This window comes from Dicentrarchus labrax, unplaced genomic scaffold, assembly GCF_905237075.1.
Source record: "Dicentrarchus labrax unplaced genomic scaffold, dlabrax2021, whole genome shotgun sequence".
NCBI lineage: Eukaryota > Metazoa > Chordata > Actinopteri > Moronidae > Dicentrarchus > Dicentrarchus labrax.
Window position 1 is genome coordinate 22,891,046 of NW_026136721.1, and position 19,342 is coordinate 22,910,387.

General features: G+C 41.2%; 1 protein-coding gene across 6 annotated transcripts in view; it reads left to right on the forward strand.

Annotated features, from left to right (window-relative positions):
* klhl5 (kelch-like family member 5) overlaps positions 1–19,342 on the forward strand; it is a 50,423-nt gene that overhangs the window by 23,844 nt on the left and 7,237 nt on the right. For 4 of the 6 annotated variants that reach the window (XR_007881753.1, XM_051386203.1, XM_051386205.1 and 1 more), the window contains 8 exons: positions 3,002–3,190; positions 9,652–9,788; positions 11,241–11,437; positions 12,863–13,075; positions 17,141–17,327; positions 17,928–18,152; positions 18,784–18,859; positions 19,161–19,247. Coding sequence is in view for 4 of the 6 variants with exons in the window: in XM_051386203.1 (XP_051242163.1) it covers positions 3,002–3,190; positions 9,652–9,788; positions 11,241–11,437; positions 12,863–13,075; positions 17,141–17,327; positions 17,928–18,152; positions 18,784–18,859; positions 19,161–19,247 (1,311 nt within the window). In the remaining 2 variants the exon portion in view is untranslated. Of the gene's footprint in view, positions 344–3,001; positions 3,191–9,651; positions 9,789–11,240; positions 11,438–12,862; positions 13,076–17,140; positions 17,328–17,927; positions 18,153–18,783; positions 18,860–19,160; positions 19,248–19,342 lie in introns of all 6 variants that reach the window. The other 2 variants (XM_051386204.1, XR_007881755.1) reach the window with 2 other exon arrangements.

The following is a 19,342-nucleotide window of genomic DNA, read 5'->3' on the forward strand; positions in this document are numbered from 1 at the left end:
CCCAAATGGGATCATGTGAAGGGACGCGTACAGAATCCCAGAGTGGCTGAAGGCTCGCCTCGACTCCACTGATCTCCTCCTCTCCCTTTTTACTTTCTCACCCCACCCAGCTTCACCCCCTTTAATCCTGGTGTGCCTCCCTTACTTACTCTCTCTCTCCCCCTCTGTCCTGTGTTCATCTCCGCCCACCCTTGTCCATTCAATTGCCCTCTCTCTCTCTCGTTTTCTTTTTTTCTTTTGCGTTAAAGGAACTGAAGCGTTTGTATGTGTGTCACGGAGGGTGTAACATGTGACCGGGCAGGCACCGTGGTTGTATGATCACATCATATATCAGCTTACAGAAGTAAGTTTAATTTGCATTAGCTGTTAGCCTACAGGCTAATCAGGCTAGATAGTTAATCACAAGGGAGTGTGTGTGTGTAAGAGAGAGAGGGAGAGAGAGGGAGAGAGAGGGGCAAGTAGAGAGACACTGAATGGCAGTTGTGTGAGTGTCCTTGCCTGGTGCAGGGGTTTAAAAAATCTGGCTGCATGGTGTTGATTTGCCCCAGACACACTCTCTCTTTCTCTTCTCCCTCTGTTTCTCTCTCTCTCTCTCTCTCTCTCTCTCTCTCTCTCTCTCTCTCTCTCTCTCTCTCTCTCTCTCTCTATGTTGAGTGCCTGCCAGGCTCAATTAAGGGGACTGGAAGGCAACGTTCCCCCACTTCAAAGCCATCTCCTCTGGCAGTATTTAGCCACACCATCCGTCTACACACACACAAACACACACACACACATATGCACGCACACTAAGACACAAGAGGATGGGAAAGCTAGCCAAAAAGCCTCCTTGGAGGGTTAGAGCGGGATGGGGAAGAGAAAACGGAGGCAGAGATAGATGTGGGGATGATGGGATGAGGTGGAATGAAGTGAGTGATGGATTAGTTGAAGATATAAAAGTGAGGACGGGAGACAGATATAGAGGTGTGGAGGACCGAGGAAGAGGGAAGGTGACACATCAGCAGCAGCACACACAAACCCAAATGTGAGCATGAATACACGTATTGTGGACGCCACCAGTGCACAGTACCACCAGTGGCTCCAGTGATTTCTTATAACTCTTATTAACAGTGTCTAAGATTATTTTTAAATTCAAGTCAATTTCATTTATAAAGCCCTACATTCACAAATTGTGTTTTAATTCTACAATATCTGATTTGTTTGACTGTTTAAGGGCAGCGAAAAGAGGCTATGAACAAAATACTGACACTTTTATTACCTTTTAGGTTGATATGGCACATTTGTTATCAAGTGTCAGGTACCTTTCTCCACTGTGTTCACTGTCTAGTCACAAACTGTGACTGTATGTCTAGCCTGCAGGTTGGCAGATAGTGTACAGTAGGTTTATCAGTCTTTTTTTCCATAAAGCATCCAAAACAAAGCTGATGAGACTGATTGATGAAGGTCAAAACAATAACCTGAATGATGCTTTAATGCTCCACAGAGCTGAGGGGAACGGCAGAGCTGGATGATAATTCCCTCTGGGTTCATGTAGTCATGTGATGCATCATTGATATAAAAATATTGATCAGAGTCACTTTAAAATCTATTAATCGGATGAGGAAAAACTACACAGAAAAGCCCTTTACCTGGAAAACACGAAGGTAGCAGAGAAGGGAGAAGAAACAGAATGACAAAAATTAAAGTAAAAACATGTATAAAGAATATGGATCAGAGAGGAATAGTGAGCAACTTCCAGGTGCTGCTTAATACAAATAGGAACCTGGACCGGAAAGAGGACACACTACAAATACACACAAGAATTATTATTGATTCATAATCCTGTTTTTGATTATTTAGTCTTCACATTTAAAATCATGTTGTGTACACAAGCCACAGAATTTCTGTCTTGCTCTCTCTCTGTTTATTCCTAAGAGAATATGTGTGTGGAAAATTGCGATTTAGGACAGTTTGATTTGCAACACACACAAACACACACACACACACACACATTCCACATCCCTAAAAGTGTGTGATTTCTCAGCACTGTAGAGTTGCAATGATTCATCCCTGGAGTATCAGTTTTTTCATTTCTTATCTCTTTGTGCTGTAGGGCCAATCCTGCCACTTCTGCTGTTAAATTAAAAATGGAAGTAGAGCTCTGGCTCTCATAAATTAAATGCTGGTTTGGGAGCCATGATGGCCGATGATTCACAGGGTAGCTATACTCCGGTGCTTATCTTTGATGGGCACACACATACTCACACACACACACATACTCACACACACACACACACACACACACACACACACACACACACACACCTCATCAGCTCTGACTGGAAGAATAAGACATAACAGCTCTGGGCTTCACCACTTCCACCAGTGAATAGCGAATGTTGAAGCCATCCTGGCCCAAAACCCTGCTTCATTTCCCGTTGTTGGTGTAGATACAAGGAAACTGGTTGCCATTAGGGAGCTGAGTAAATTACTGCATATCCTATGGCTCAGCTCCCACAGCTATTTAATTGTCAGCTTCTCTTTTAAGTGGGCTAAATTTATCTGGCCATTTACTCCTAGTAATTGGACAATTAAAGGGCTTTTGTCTGCTTCTGGCGACATACAGTAACCCTGTTGAAAAGTGAAGAAGAGAGCGAATACGAGCGAGGGAATGGTACAAAGAAAAATATGACACATGGAAGACACAGAGCAGCTGGTGTAGCTCTCTCCACACATCTGTCTCTTTGTCTTGAACAAAAGAGAATCAGCATCAACACATGCACTCAAAGCCTCTGTCTCCTTCTCTTTGTCTCTGTTGGTCTGTGTGTGTGTGTGTGTGTTTGCGTCTGTGTGTGTGTGTGTGTGTGTGTGTGTGTGTGTGTGTGTGTGTGTGTGTGTGTGTGTGTGTGTGTGTGTTTGCGTCTGTGTGTGTGTGTTTTGCGTCTGTGTGTGTGTGTGTGTGTGTGTGTGTGTGTGTGTGTGTGTGTGTGTGTGTCTTTATCTGCATGTCACCATGTGGCCATAGGACGTCAAACAGCAGCGCCACACTGTCCTCATGCGTGTCGATGGAGCCGTGTGCGTGTGCAGAGGAGTGTATGTTCACCGCTTTATCCCACGCCGACGTCACCTTCGGTAAGATGGAGGGCTACCTGAGGTCCAGACAGCTGTGTGATGTCATACTGGTGGCCGGAGACAGGCGGATACCTGCGCACAGGTAGGACACACTAAACATGCATTACAAAAATGTACATCATTAGGGCTGCAACTAATGGTTATTCTCATTATCAGGATTAATCTCTATGTTACTTTGTTACTACGCCACTAAAAAGATTGAATTGCATCTAGCAGTGTAAATACAGATTATAACATCCTCGCTTCACCTTCCTGTTTAAAAATAGGTGGGAGAAACTACAATGGCCCGCTCCCTCTGTAGAAACGGCTTATTTCTAAGGTAACAAAATCACAAAAAATCGTATGTTCAGGTGATTATACACTAATAAAAACATAACTGAATATCATATTCCATTTCTTCCAATAGATCCTCACAAATGTTACAAACTGGACCTTTAAATTACATCTTTTGTCAGTCCAAAACCCATAGATATTCAATGTACAGTAAGCATTAAGCATTAAATCCTTAAATCCTAACGTTTAAAAAGCTTCAATCATTCAATCTCTGCCATTTGTAGTTGCTAAATAACTAAATGCATTAATCAATTTATCAGAATTATAGTTAAATAAGAACTCATTTTAGTATTATATATGACAATGTCCTTCACCAATGTAAAAATATGGTTTAATACCAGTGCTGTGACAGAATAAACGATTAGATGACAACTAGGATCATCATGAACTGCTTTTTGCATTATTTTGTTTCAGTTTTTCACATTGTGAAAATGTTGTTTCTTTCGAGCAGATGCATAGCAGTTGTCTATATGCAAGATACTGACAAATGCGCACACACACACATACACACACACACACACACACACACACACACACACAGATGTGCAATGAAGCATAAATCCATCTAAAGGTGAAGGAATTAATCAGTGATGAAAATCATTTTGCACCTATTTTGATAGTCAAATAATTGTCACTCTTGATGGAAAAATGCCAAACATGCTTTTTATGCTGGTTTCTATCTACTTTCAACCTTTCTGTGTTTCATATTATTGCAAAATGTATATTTTTCTAAACAAAACCCCCATGCACTGCCAACAGCAGTCAGGTGCTGGTAGGTCCCAGGACCATATAGTAAGAAATCTGAATTAACCACCGCACACTGGAGTGACTTTACTGTGATTTATTTAAGAGCAAACAACGCGTTTCGCTTCCACCTTCACTCAGCCGCGAGGAAGCTGCAAGCAAAACGCGTTAAATAAATCACAGTAAAGTCACTCCAGTGTGCGGTGGTTAATTCAGATTTGTATGTATATTTTTGTGTTTTGGACAAATATGTCACCTTGGGATATGATAAATTATGATGGGCCTTGTACAGACAAAACAATTGACTAATCGAGATGAAATCCATAATGAAAAACATGTACATCAAGCTGTTTGCCACTGTGCACACATGCAGAAGCAGCATTATGATTAATTCTTGCATGCATTACACATACACACACAGTACACAGGACACTGTTTGGAAATAATCACACACAGCAGAACCACAGCCATGCTCATAAAAGTCCCTTTTTATTTTTGTAGTCTCTCCATGCCACAAATAGGCAACTGAGCCTCTGAATCATGCATCAGACAAACACACACACACACACACACACACACACACACACTCCTGTCACCCACCTCACAGCCTCCACTACTCTGCGCTTTGGCTGTTGCTCTCTGGGCATATGGCCACTGGTGCAGCAGCAGGGTCCATCTGCACAAGGATGAGACAGAAGTGGTCCTCCACCAGCAGAAAGACTCCTTTTCTCTCACTGCCATCCTCTTCTGGCTCATTTCATTTAGTCCTCCAGGCGCAGATGGTGACAAACAAAAGACCCTGCTGTAAAAGAATCCTAATGGTGTATGCGAAAGAGTGTGTTCTCATCTGAAGATGTGTTCTTGTGCCAGCAAGGGGGTAGGAGTAAGACATCGTTTGAAAGTGGTTGTTTTGTTTGCAATTGATTTATTTCATGTGTAGGATAAAAGTGCTTTTCTGGGAACAAAACATACTCCCTCTTTCTCTCCTTCTCTGTCTTACGTGTATACACAAACAAATCCGCTCCGCACATGCTGAATAGGCCACTTGTACCGTATATAGGAGCAAAATTCCTGTGGAGTTTGTTGCAAGCAGTGCAGTTTGAGCATACTCAAGCTGTATATGTACTTTAAAAAAGTAGAGCATAATTATACACGTTGTCTCTGGGGCTGTGCCTTACAGAAATAGATTATGTTGCAACTCTGTTTTTCTACCCCCATCTGGACACCAAAGTCAGCATCATCTGTACTAAATTTCATGGCAGTCCATCGATAGTTGTTGAGATATTTAGGCCAACTGACCAACAGGCAAACTGACATGTTTCCATCCCTAGTGCCACGCCATTAGTGAGGCTAAAACATATACTCCTCCTGTACCTTTTATTAGTGAGTATATGTAGAGAAAATTCGTAATAGTTGTGTAAGTCTCTTCTACCAGCTCTCCTGTTGTTTTCCCCTCTGTTTTCCCACTACTATATCTCTGCACCAAGCAGCACATCCACACAAACACAAACAGACACACAGTGTTCAGTTTCCAGCTCTTGCCCTCCTTTCCTGAGTCCAACTCGTCTGTTTCCTGCTCTCTTCACTCTGGCATTTTGTCTACTCTGTGCTCTTTCCATTATAGTGTGACACACTGCCTGCCATGTCTCTGTCTTCAGCAAGGTGCATTTTCTGTGTAAATAACCCAGTGCTGTATATAGCCTGTGTCGCTCAAGTCAGACAGAGATCCACATGAAAAATTAAGGAGTGTGTGTGTGTGTGTGTGTGTGTGTGTGTGTGTGTGTGTGTGTGTGTGTGTGTGTGTGTGTGTGTGTGTGTGTGTGTGTGTGTGTGTGTGTGTGTGTGTGTGTGTGTGTGTGTGTGTGTGTGTGTGTGTGTGTGTGACAAAGATGTCAAAATATACTATAGTCAGCAGGAAGTTGTTCTGCCAGTATTCTAGTTCAGTATCTCTTATCTCTCCCTCTTTTCCACACAGACACACACACAGTGTTGTTCTCTGCTTCAGGCTATCTGTTAAGGTCCCAGTCTCACACTCAGTAATAAGAGTATAGACATGTATTAAGTACACACACATCCAAGGATGTTGACCATGAAGTCAACAAACATGCAATCAGCAGAGAATTGTAAATACACACTTTTAACATTAAAATCTGCTCTTATAGCTGGCACACAGAGCTCTGGTGTGAGGACAGTAGAAACACTGAAACCCAACCAAAAGTCGCACACTATCCTTCGCCTCTCTTTTGGCTAGGCGAGCAATACTACTAAGATGGAGGGATGCTGCTCCGCCCACACACGCTCAGTGGCTTAGGGACATCATGTCCTGTCTAGACCTTGAAAAGATCCGCTACTCAGTTTGTAACTCAGGTGGGAAGTTTCAGAGGGTGTGGGGACCTTTTCTGATACTTTGAGAATCTTCAGTCAAATTGAAGGATTTTCCTTTCTTCTGTTTTGCTTCTTTGCTTGTCTCTCTGTCAGTTACATAGTCTGTATCAGTCAGTGTCTAAACTTGCCTTCTTCTTCTTATCTATCTTTATTTATTTATCTATTCATTCTGTTTTTTAAATTAATCAATTTTTAATTTTTATTATTTACTTGTCTTGCAATGTAATACTTGACTTCCAGCGGTTTCCTACAATACTCCAGGAACAATACTCCGTAGGAAATATGGTTTGTAGATGTGGCTAGTGGGAGGGGAGAGGGGTTTGTGTTTTTTTTTAAAATGTACATTGTATGAATCTGTATCTGTGATTAAAATTCAATAAAAATATCTGAGAGAAAAGAAAAAAAACACTGAAACCCTGCAATGATCTGGACGACTGTACTGTATATGTCACTGTCATTTTGCAGCCATTAGACGGTCACCACCTCATTTACAAAGACATCCCCAAGAGCAAAGAATGACAAATACTGCTCATCAAATGTTAAATAACAAGTACTTTCTGGTACTTTTTTAATATCTTGATGTTTGTGTGTGTTTAACTTCACGGTGACATGAAAGGCTAATGGATTGTTGCGGTGGGGGAATTAATTAACCGTCCTTACCATTGACCTTGAGATAATTCCTCTCTGTCCTCCATCTGGCTTGCTTTCCATTATTCCATATATCGTCTTTCTCAGACTCTAACCACTAAATTTAGATTGACTTTACATTAAGCGTAGCTCTCTCTCTCTCTCTCTCTCTCTCTCTCTCTCTCTCTCTCTCTCTCTCTCTCTCTCTCTCTCTCTCTCTCTCGCCCATGACCTCAGCTGCTGCTATGATTGACACATGCAAATTGAATAATGTCCTCTCTGACTGCACAGATTGGCGTGTCTTTCATACTGCATGTCACTACTTGATCTGGGCAGAGTTGTGTCTCCTTTCATATTATTTTACGTGGACACATCTGTGTTAAAATACCTTTTTTATTTAAATAACGAGCAATGTGTAACTAAAGAATTGAAAAATGTAGAAAATGGAAAGGTAAAAACACAGCATGAATTAAGGAAACAAATACTATAGGCAGTATAAGTGGCCTTTGAGCACTACAGCCTTATGTTATGTCTTAATTATGTCATTATTTTGCCTCTTGTTGTATCACTATGTTATGTCAGTGGCTTCAGATTGCGACTTTGTAAATGTGAGAAAAGCTCCAGGCCCTTATGGCATCTGTGTATACATTCTTCCATTCTTTAGTTTCACATAATTAGAGATCTTCTCATTTGGCGCTGGTAAAGGATAAACAACCCTAAACAAACACGTTCAGGTCATTCTCCCTTATGACAATTTATATTAGACATTACAAACTTGGTTCTATTCAGGGAAAACTTGCTCCACTGCAGTTTGACTATCACGCATTTAAATGTCTGTGGGCATCTGGAGATGCCTCGGGCCCATGCCAGGCTTTTGTTTGCACAGTTTTTCTCTAACAACATCTCTTCAGAGACGGGAATATACAGGATGAGTCCCATTTGGAAGGGATTTATTTCTTTAGGGGAAGTCAGGTGATTTAATATTTAATATTACATTCACTAATGAGAGATTTCAATCTTGTTTGTACTGCATATGTGTAGGTTTTTCCCCTCTAACACTGTAGTAATTACTGTCCATTTATTGTCTGTCTTTCAGCACACTTGTTGGTCCTCTTATAACTGTTTGGAGAGATAGGAGAGATTACAAGATGTGCATTTCTCTCTCTCTTTCTCTCTCTCTCTGTCTCTCTGTCTCTGCATGTTTCAACTTGTCCTTCGACAGCCTTTATGATAATTTGACAGCATTTAATTCAGACTTGTGCTGTGTTGAAAGTGTGAAAGTGATCAGGGATCAGACATGAGACCAACATGTTAAATTGCCATCAGATTATCAAAAAGGGTTCTGAAAAGGGCTTCAGTCTATCAAGCAATGATATAGAATCGATTAGATAAGAAAAAATAAAACATTTAAATCTTTGCTCAGTCTTTTTTAAATGAGTTGAAAATATTAGTGTGTTCCTAAGTAAGATGGTGTGCAGCTCTCACGTTTATGCTCTAAAAACCACAGACCTACGTGACATTTCTCTGATCTCTGGGTGCTGTAACATGTTTTTTGTGGTTACTTTAATTTTGACACCCGCAATACTTTCCAGCTCTTAAAGTGCGACTCCCACCTCATAACCCCGCTCTCCACCCCTGTTGGTAGTGCAGACTTTCCACTTTTGCAAACGATTGTTGTTTTCATGCAAATGTAGACTTTTATTAACTAGAAATGCACGGGTGGTTGTAATTTCCACTGCCATACCATGTACTTTTCCAGCAATTGCTTTTTGACCACTTTTGACACCTGTAGATTATTAGTAACTGCGACATGTTGTCCTACAACGTCAGAAGGCAAAAGTGGTTAAAGCGAACAGTCACAATGAAAGGACACAACCCCACTAGTTTTGACGTTGAAGAAGCGTGGGGGCAGGAGGTTTCAGACACCGTTCGAACATCCAACAAGCAAGATACTACTACTGATACTAACTTGACTTGCATGTGTGTGCATTTTGTTGTGGCGGTACTGATACACCACAAGTCTCAACTCAACTCAACTCAAAGAAAAGCAGCCTGAGAACCAGTTCCCAACTACATAATAACAATTAAAATAACCCACTCAGACTTTATTTTAACGATGAAAAAATACCTCTTCAATAACAAATAACTAAGGACTCTTCATTGACAAAAATAAAATAAAGAGGTAATAATAAAGGTAGATAAATGTGGAAGGGGTTTAATAAGAACAAAACCATAAATAAGTAAGCCTACAGCCTAAGCCAATATATTTACAGGATGATGATGTTATGTTTAGTCTGATTCTGTCCTTGTTTCCAAGCTGCCCTATCCCTCTCTGTTCTGCATCTTTTCCCTGTCAGTCCAGAGTTGTTCTGTCAGCAAGGTCGAAGCCTTCTGCACCTCACTTACAGCTGTCCATCCTCTCTGACTGATGCCTGACACTCTCTCCCCTCACAGACTGGTCCTCTCATCTGTGTCGGACTACTTTGCAGCCATGTTCACCAGTGATGTTCGGGAGGCCAAGCAGGACGAGGTGAAGATGGAAGGAGTGGACCCTGATGCACTGTGGGTCCTAGTGCAGTATGCATATACAGGTACACAGACACACTGATTGCCTTTATTAGAAAAATAGCATCAGGCTTCTCAACTTTCACACATTGATTGTTATTTAAATAGAACTTGAACATACTGTATTTCAGGAGGCACAACTGACCTACCACAGCACTGAAATGGATGCTATTTTATTATTTTTCAAGATGTTGGATTTTCTGTCTACATAGGAGGCGTAGCATGAGCTGCACGTTAGCAGAGCTGCAGCTTCTGTGCTCCATCTGCGTCTACACACGATGCATTCAGGCACAGTATTGAGTGCAGGTCACCCGCTGTTTGACGGGGCTCAGAGCTCAACACACAATCACTGTAGTTACATGTGTTAAACAGAAGGAAAAAGACTAGAAGTGGAAAAATATGAGTGCGAGTAAAAAGCCAGCCGTTACATTGCCTGTGTTGACAGCTGTACTGGTTACAATAAAAGCGTATCTTTCCATCAGACGTGCGTGATACAGGTGAGTAAAGAAACACTGCTGAAACACCTCCTATGTAGACGCCCTGTTAATGGATGAGGCTGGTGATATTCTTTATTTTTCATATTGTCAAAAAATCCAATGAAAAAAATTATTATTATATATTCAAGTATTGCCTGATAAAGCGTATTCCTCCGTGTCACAGAGCTCCAAAAACTATTAAAGATACATCAGTGAACCAAGTTGTTGCACTGGTAGACATTGCTACCATGAACATAGGCACTGTAGCACTGCAGTCGATCCCATACATACTTACCTGCTGCTGTAAATACTCGCTAGCACAGGTGTATTAATCCGTAACTGAAAATAGTCCCCATCAAACTATTTACTCATATTAACATTTGTTAAAAATTACAGTGCCTACCTGTTTTAGGAAATAACTTAGGAAGATTCTTAAAAATGTATATTTGTCATCCATTATTGAAAATGATCATCAGTGCCATAGATGAAGTATCACAGTGTTCCCATCAACCTGACAGCAACTTTGTTCAGATTCATCTGAGGACCATGTGCAGTAGCTGAGTGTACATGCAGCCTCATCTCCGCAGCCTCAGCTAAACTGATGGTTTGGTTAATGCACTGTATGCAAATTTTAGAATAGGCTTTAATTTTATAGTAGTAATAGTAGACAAACGGACGACTCTATGTTTACACCACTGCATCAAATATTTTTGGATTGCCAAAATAATCCCGTCAGTAGGTGAAAAAACATTTTCCAGGTAGCCACCTTCAGCAAATCATGTTTCCTATGCTAACTAAATGGATTTATTTTGGTGTCAGTCCTATAAAAAATAAAGGAATTTCCTGACCACTTGCTTGAGTTGATAGCACTGTTACTCTTGATCTTGAAACCTTTTAAATAATAGATGTCAAACACTTAAAAAATATGCAGTCCTCTTGTGAAATCTTGTCTTTCTTTCTTGCCATCAAGACCTTCTTCATCTCTTCTCTTTTTCCTCTCAGGCCGTCTGGAGTTGAGGGAGGACACCATCGAGTCTCTGCTGTCAGCCTCCTGCCTGCTACAGTTGTCATCTGTGGTTCAGGCCTGCTGTGCATTTCTCATGAAGCAGCTCCACCCCTCCAACTGTCTGGGTATCCGTTCCTACGCTGACGCTCAGGGCTGCCATGACCTGCAGAGGGCCGCTCACGCCTACACCATGGTGGGTACGCCTCCAGCGACTGAGCAAGAAAATTAATGAAACACTTGCTTGGGAAAATATGGATTTGAAAATGAAGATGTAGATGCAGGTAGACCACAGGTGATTTAGGTTTTAACAATGAATAAACATGCTTCTTTCACAACTATCCCTCTCTACCTCTTTGCAGTTTCTCCCTGTCAGACTTTGGTCATTTTCCAGCTTTGATGTTATTCTTGGTAACAAATTGGTTCCTCGTTCTCAACGCACTACACACCATTATCGCCACAATGGCTGTTTTCAGCACATAGTTGCTATGGTTACTGTGAAATAGCTCCTCCATCGACTTGATTATTCTTTTTCTTTTCTTGTTCTTTCTTGTCTTTACTTGCCTTTTTTCCCACCCTGCCTCCCTCTGTGTCTCTGTCAGTGTCAATGTTCCTCTCTTTCTTCCTTTCTCTCTCTGTTTCTCTCAAAGTGGATTATTGTTAAACTTTAATCGGAGGTAATTATGTTGTAGAGCTGGCTTTATCTGGGTGTGACTGTCTGTCTGTGTCTGTAATTCACATTCATAGCTCACTATTACAGCAGCCAATATGTAAGAGCTACACAATATAATCAGTAGAGAAAAGTCAAGATTGTTTTCTATTCGTTTTTTTATTTTAATTGTTGTATATATGTTGGAATGAGATCATATTTACATGTTACATATTTTTATTCCCCTTTTCTATTTTCCACATTAAACACTTCTCTCAAAATCGATGAATAGACACTTTAAAAAACAAACATGTCCATAATAGCTATAGCAAACTATACAGTCACATTAAAACGACGACCATTATTTCTATTAGTCAAAAATGTACCTGCAACCTATTTGATAATCACTTAATCATTTAAGACATTATCTGGTTCCTGTTTCTTAATTGCAAGGATTGTTTTTTTGAATAGATAGTTAACTATATCTCTTTGGGTTTTGGGCTGTTTGTCGGAAAGAGCAAGTCGACACCTTGCTGTTTAGGAATTTGTGATAGACATTTGTTACTATGTTGTGATATTTTATAGACCAAACGATTAATTGATTAATTCAGAAAATAATCATCAGATTATTAATAATGAAACTGATTGTTAGTTGCAGCCTTACCCTAGCAAGCAACCTCCCCATCTTTTTCCTCTAAATCATTCCAGCCTTTTCTCATCCAGATGTTTTTTTCTCGAGCTTTTCATCCATCTTCCTCTGACCTTTTACAAGCCTTCATTTCCTTCCTTTTCTTCTCTCTCCTTCCGACCCTTGATCTCTTTCCTCTCTCTACTCTTAAATCATCCTGTTGTTTTTTCCGCCTCTCATTCCTTTTTTCATCTGCAATTCATTATTCATTCGCCCTTACTCTTTTGAGACAAATCTGACTCTCTCCTCTATTCTTATAACCATTTCACTTCTCTGTCCACCAGGAGCACTTTTTAGAGGTGGTGGGAGGCCAGGAGTTCCTGTTGCTCCCAGTCGAGGAGATGGAGAGGCTGCTCACATCTGATGACGTCAACGTGCCAGACGAGGAAACCGTGGTAACCTCTCTGCTAACGTGGGTCAGTCATGATGTCGCCACTCGAGAACGTCACCTACCATCGCTGCTGGCTCACATTCGACTGCCACTGCTGCAACCGCAGGTGAGAGCTGTGTAGAACTTCATCTCACTGCCTTAAATCAGCTGTAATCTATATTTTTATATAAATGGTGAAAACATTGTGAAATGGGTCGCTCGTAAGGATGAACCTGCAAAGAATTATCACCTGGATCTGCAGCTCCCCACGGATTTACTGAGCTTTATAGCGATTTTGTTTAGCTGTCTGATCTGCTGATACTGTTTTGGTGCACTGTCACAGCATTAGTTGTTTTTTTTTTGCAGCAGGAAGCTGTTTTCGGGGAAAAACCTCAGCTGTACACTACCTGCTCAGTAGCAGACAACAGACAGACAGACACAGTTAGCGACTATAGCCAACATAGTGGAGCATTTAGCAGCTAAAGAGATTATTTCCCTCGGGAGTTGGTAGAGACCAAAAACAAAGTTAGAAGAGGCTCAATATTGGACTTCATCTGGTGGACAAAAACATGAATCCAATTAAATGATGCTGTTACTCTGTAACTGCTGGATGTAAATGAGAAACTGTTTGTCAACCAAGAAACTTAAAAGGTGATAAAATCTATTATTGCAGGTTTAATAAGCAGGGATGTACTCATCCAACTTTTTCTCTAATATTACATTATCCAATACTAGTTTTTCCAGCTGTATATCTATCTGAATTAATCTGTATATATACTGCAGCAAACTCATTCAGCCCTTCATGACAAAATGTAACTGATGGAGGAAACACTGAGTTTTAAAATGACATTGACAATAAATCTGTATTGATGTGGATTGTGTCATGAGCGATACCTGATTGTAGGTTAGTATTCGCACTGATACTGATTTGTTGTTATTAATGATAATGAGAGTAAATTAAGCGTGTACAACAGTTTTATGTCTGTCAGTGTCACTACATTATCAGCTTCCTCCCTCTTTGTCTCTCCATCTTCCTCTTCCCTGTTGTCTCTTTTCCCTCTCACACTCTTAAATCAATTAAATGAGCAACAATAAATCTGTATCTTGGCCAGAAGCAATCCACGAAAAGATTAATTGCGTACACAAACAAGAGCACTTTAGTTGTCTACTGCGTTCATGAGGTTGTTGTCCATTTGTCTTGGTGTGTCGCATTAATTAAACACTTTTTCAAGCTAAAACTTTACCACATTAATAGTGTAGGAGCTTTCTCAAAGTTGAGAGTGCAGCACTTTTCCTCCTGATGATCTGCTGGTCTTTTTCCACTCTCTATCCTCTTTAGGCAATTAGAGGAACTATAGCCATTACGCTCACTGTAGATCTCAACCATTACTTTGTCAGGTGTGTGTATATGTGTGCATATGCGTGTATTTGAGCGAGTGTGTGTATCTGTGTTCATGTGTCTCTGCGCTCTATCTCCTCCTCCCTCCTCTTCCCAGCTTGTGTTGCAGAGTACTGTATCTTGACTGGTAATGTGATGCTGAGAAGTTTATATGCTGGGCAGAACCTCACTTACTGCCTAGGGCGTTGGATACACACACACACACACACACACACACACACACACACACACACACACACACACACAGTTTTAAACCTTAATTAAGTGTGATATCTCTCTTAACTGCAGCTAAATTATCTGTTCTCTTCATCTCCCTCATCAGTCATTTTCCTCACTATATATAAAGAAACTGTAGAGATAAAACTCCCCTTGTGGCCCTCCCCTCCTCTTTCCATCTTCTCTGCCTGCGCCTATACATCTCCCAGGTTTGCAATTGTGCGATACAGTACGAACACCTCAGATATATGGCTTTGCCCTGGTCAGCTGAAATCACAAGTAGCTGTAACATGTAATCAGGGGAGAAGATGGATGGCAGAGCAGTGAAGCAGTGGAATAGCACCAGAGCAGAGAGAGCAACAGCAAGACAGACATAGAGCTGAGGGTTGATTCAAGCTCTAACAGTGTATCACTATTATCACTATTGCCACTACCATGCTAAACTGACTGACATTCAACAACCTCATGTGTTGTGAAATGGCAATAAAATGACGTATAAACCTCACACAGACAACGATCAATATTCATCAACCAATTAGTCAGCTCTCTATCTGGCCCGCTGTGCGATTACTCATCAAGAGGATGTCAATGAACCAGATTAATACCGTTTAATCCCTTCTCCCCATCACCACTATCACACATACAAAAACGTACACACACACACAGACACACACACACACACACACAATTGGTCTAATCTGCTCAGACGAGCATCTGTGGGTTGTTAATCAGTGGATTTATGGAGTGTGTCAAAATTATAAATGTGAACCTCATGATGGCGCTACAGGAAAAGTCAGCATGCTTCATCCTCAGGGGACATGGACATCCATCTAAAATGACAAAATTAAATGATTGTCAAAATATTTGCATTTATTTTCTGTCAAACAAATACTTGATTAATTGACTAATTGTGTCACCTCTAGTGTGTGTGTGTGTGTGTGTGTGTGTGTGTGTGTGTGTGTGTGTGTGTGTGTGTGTGTGTGTGTGTGTGTGTGTGTGTGTGTGTGTGTGTGTGTGTGTGTGTGTGTGTGTGTGTGTGTGTGTGTGTGTGTCAGGGTGTTCATGAAAGATGGAGACAGGCAGGTGCTAGTAAGAGCATGTCTTGCAGGGGAAATGAAAGACTAGAAAAGCATGAAAAATATACATGGCTGGGAGATGTGTGTCCATGATGTCTTTTATGTCCAAGTGTGAGCTGAAACCGAGAGGGGAGCACTACTTTCTCACTGCCCACTGTGAGGTAAAGAGAGGACAGAGAGGAGAAGGTGGGATGCCTGCAGCATTTAGTCTCGCCCTCCACATTCAATCGTTCACGGTGCAATAGTTAAATAGCACAGGAGAGGACAATCACAGTTTTCTATCTCTGTCCTTCTTTATCACACACGCCCACAAATGAATGCCGAAATATGGTTCTCCCTAATTTGTCCCTGGATGATTGTATGCAATGGAAGCGTGGGTTCACCCCGGCGTGTAAGCTGCTTATCCATTTACCATGCTTGCTTTACGCTCTCCACGTCTGACTGGGGAAATTGATTTTATATTCAGTGACCAAATTCAATTATTTAGGCCGAATCTTTCTTTTCTTGGTGGTTTGAGGGAATTACGGTGGTGAGCATGGAGGAAAAAGGGTGTAAAAATATTTTTTGTAAAATCTTTTATCAAATATCCTCTATTATACTTGTTACTCTGTTACTGGATCTTGAGCAGCCATTTCTGAACGTCTCCTCACTGACTTAACTTCAACCAACGCACACATGCACACAGGTATACACACAGTCTGGAAACTTCCAATGACTTTCATAAAAAAATCAGTCTCCTCAGGAACCTCTACTGGTTTTCATCTGTTAACACACACACGTACGCAAACACACACAAACACACATCTATCTAAATGTAAATCATGTAATTCATGCCTTCTTGCCTTGAGGGAAAACTTGCCTCTCACCACCCTGCCTCTTTCACAGGCAGTGATTTCCTATGGATGTATTTTAAGGAACAGACTGGTGGATTGAAGGCTTCATGCTGCAGCCCTTGGCTCTCTCTCTCTCTCTCTCTCTCTCTCTCTCTCTCTCTCTCTCTCTCTCTCTCTCTCTCTCTCTCTCTCTCTCTCTCTCCTCCCTCTCCCTCTCCCTCTGTGTGTGTGTGTGTGTGTGTGTGTGTGTGTGTGTGGGAGGGATTGTAGATGAGGTTAGAAGGTCTGGACTGGAAAGCTGATGAGATGTTGAGGACAGATTAGTCCTCTAGTGTGTCAGATGATCTGTGTGTGTGTGTGTGTGTGTGTGTGTGTGTGTGTGTGTGTGTGTGTGTGTGTGTGTGTGTGTGTGTGTGTGTGTGTGTGTGTGTGTGTGTGTGTGTGTGTGTGTGTGTGTGTGTGTGTGTGTGTGTATAAGCACTAATGGCTGCTGGTCTGATCTAATCTCTCAATCAATGACAGAACAGCTTTCTTTCGACCCTCAGACCTCCACAATCAGTGAAAACATCGTAGCACACACCCTGCTTTTGTTTCAGCTGCTTGTTGATAGCACTTGTCACATGTCAACATGTGTGTTCATGTGTGTGTTTTTTTTTCTGTGTGTGTAGTTCTTGGCAGACCTGGAGTCCAACCCTCTCCTCCGGGACAGCATGGAGTGCCAGCGGCTGCTGATGGAGGGGATGAAGTATCACCTCTTGCCTCAGCGCCGGCCCCTGCTTCAGAGTCCCCGCACCCGACCCCGCAAGGCCACCGTTGGGGCCATGTTCGCCGTAGGGGGCATGGACGCTACGAAAGGTAGCAGTCACTTAACCATAACACACAACCAGACATTACATATTACATACATGTTAGAGCTGCAGTGATTAGCCAATTAATAAATTAGTAAATCTTCAAAATATTAATCACTAATTTGATAATTGAATACATTTTGCCAAAAATTCTCTGGTTCAAGTTTCTCAAAAGTGCTTTTCTTGTATATAAGAAAATTAGTGGGCATAGTAGTCCATAATGAAAATAATCATTAGTTGCAGCCCTAATGTTAGACCCTTAGGCAGCAGGATGTACAGTGTAATTAAAGATTGGAACATTCTCTGACATTATCTCTTAATTATGGCTATGAAATAATTATCTTATAATTATTAGGCTTTTTTCTTGTTATCATGAGAAACCACATCTTTAGTGGAGATCATCTTAAACAGACAAACAAATTGAAGTGATAAAGTCTTACACACATTGTGTCAAGAATTGAAAGCAAAACAACAAAAAGAAAGACGTTGTGTATGAATTAAAGATGAATGTACTGGAGCAGGATGTAGCCACAGGCACTAACTCCATATAGCTGGACAGTTCAAGCACCACAATTTGTATTTGACATTTACATTTTGTTTTGTCCAGGTGCTACTAGCATCGAGCAATACTGTCTGCGTCGGGACACGTGGAGGCAGGTAGCCACCATGAGTGGACGGAGACTGCAGTTCGGTGTAGCTGTCCTTGACGATCGTCTGTATGTGGTGGGTGGCCGAGATGGACTCAAGACACTGAACACTGTTGAGTGTTACAACCCGCACAGCAAGACCTGGAGCGTCATGCCCCCAATGTCCACACACAGGCACGGCTTAGGTGAGCCTTGTTTGAAAAGAAATGTGCTTGGAAGTGTTGATAATATTTTTGTTGTTTTATTATTTTTGAATGTGGTATTACACGAGTATCTTAAAGAGAAATGTTGCCATATTTTGATTGATTTGTTTAATTATTTTTTGGTTTAAATTTTCTTTTCATTCCTAACACAGTGAGGTCAAAGCTCAGTTTCAGCTACAAAACAGCCCCTCTGCAGTAAGTGATTCATATGCTCAAGAGCACTTCAACAGAGTGGACTGAACCTTTGTTATCTTGTTTGGAGGACAGTCTCTCCAGTCACTGTGCAAGCCTACTATTATAATGACAAAATGTGATAAGGCGTGCTGTGCTGGTGCTTCATTGTTTTTATAAATGTGTGCATGTGTGTGTGAACGGAGGTGGGGATTGAAACACACATCTGGCACCACAGATGTTCAGGCAGATAAATCCCTTGAGTATGGAGGTGTCAACATGCTGCTAACTCTGCACGCCTAATGCCCTTGGTGTGGTTGCACACACAATAAAAACTCACACCTTCGTCCTTAACGTGTGTGGTTTTATGAGCTTGTCCGAGCTCATAGTGTTTTGGTAAGTTGCCATGATTTAATCGTGCGTATGTGGTTGTGTTTTGCAGGTGTAGCCGTCCTGGAGGGGCCCATGTACGCAGTAGGAGGACATGATGGCTGGAGCTACCTCAGCACAGTGGAAAGGTAAGACGATATTTCACACACTAAAGGGTCAGTTCACCTATATTACAAAAAATACATATTTTCTCACTTACCTCTTTGGTATCTTGCAGATAGGGTTTAGTTTTTATTAATAAAAGCTGTTAACAGCAGTTTCTGTGGATTATGAGTAACACCGGCACTGTTTTTGTGATGTTGCTGCTGAAAGATGCAGAGATGTGAAAATACAATCTTTTGACTGTGCTGTATAAATTTTTTATAAGTTCAGATTAGCCTCGTTTTATCATGTGCCGGACTAAGAAGTTGTTTACCTAATTTTTATTAGGTGGGACCCCCAAGCTCGCCAGTGGAGCTTTGTTGCCAGTATGGCCACACCCAGAAGCACAGTGGGAGTAGCTGTACTCAATGGCAAGTAAGTGAGCTCACACATTGTTTCATAAGTCTACATGATATAGATATCCTACTATACAACTATGTCCAAACTATTGGTTGTTTATTTGGGACATC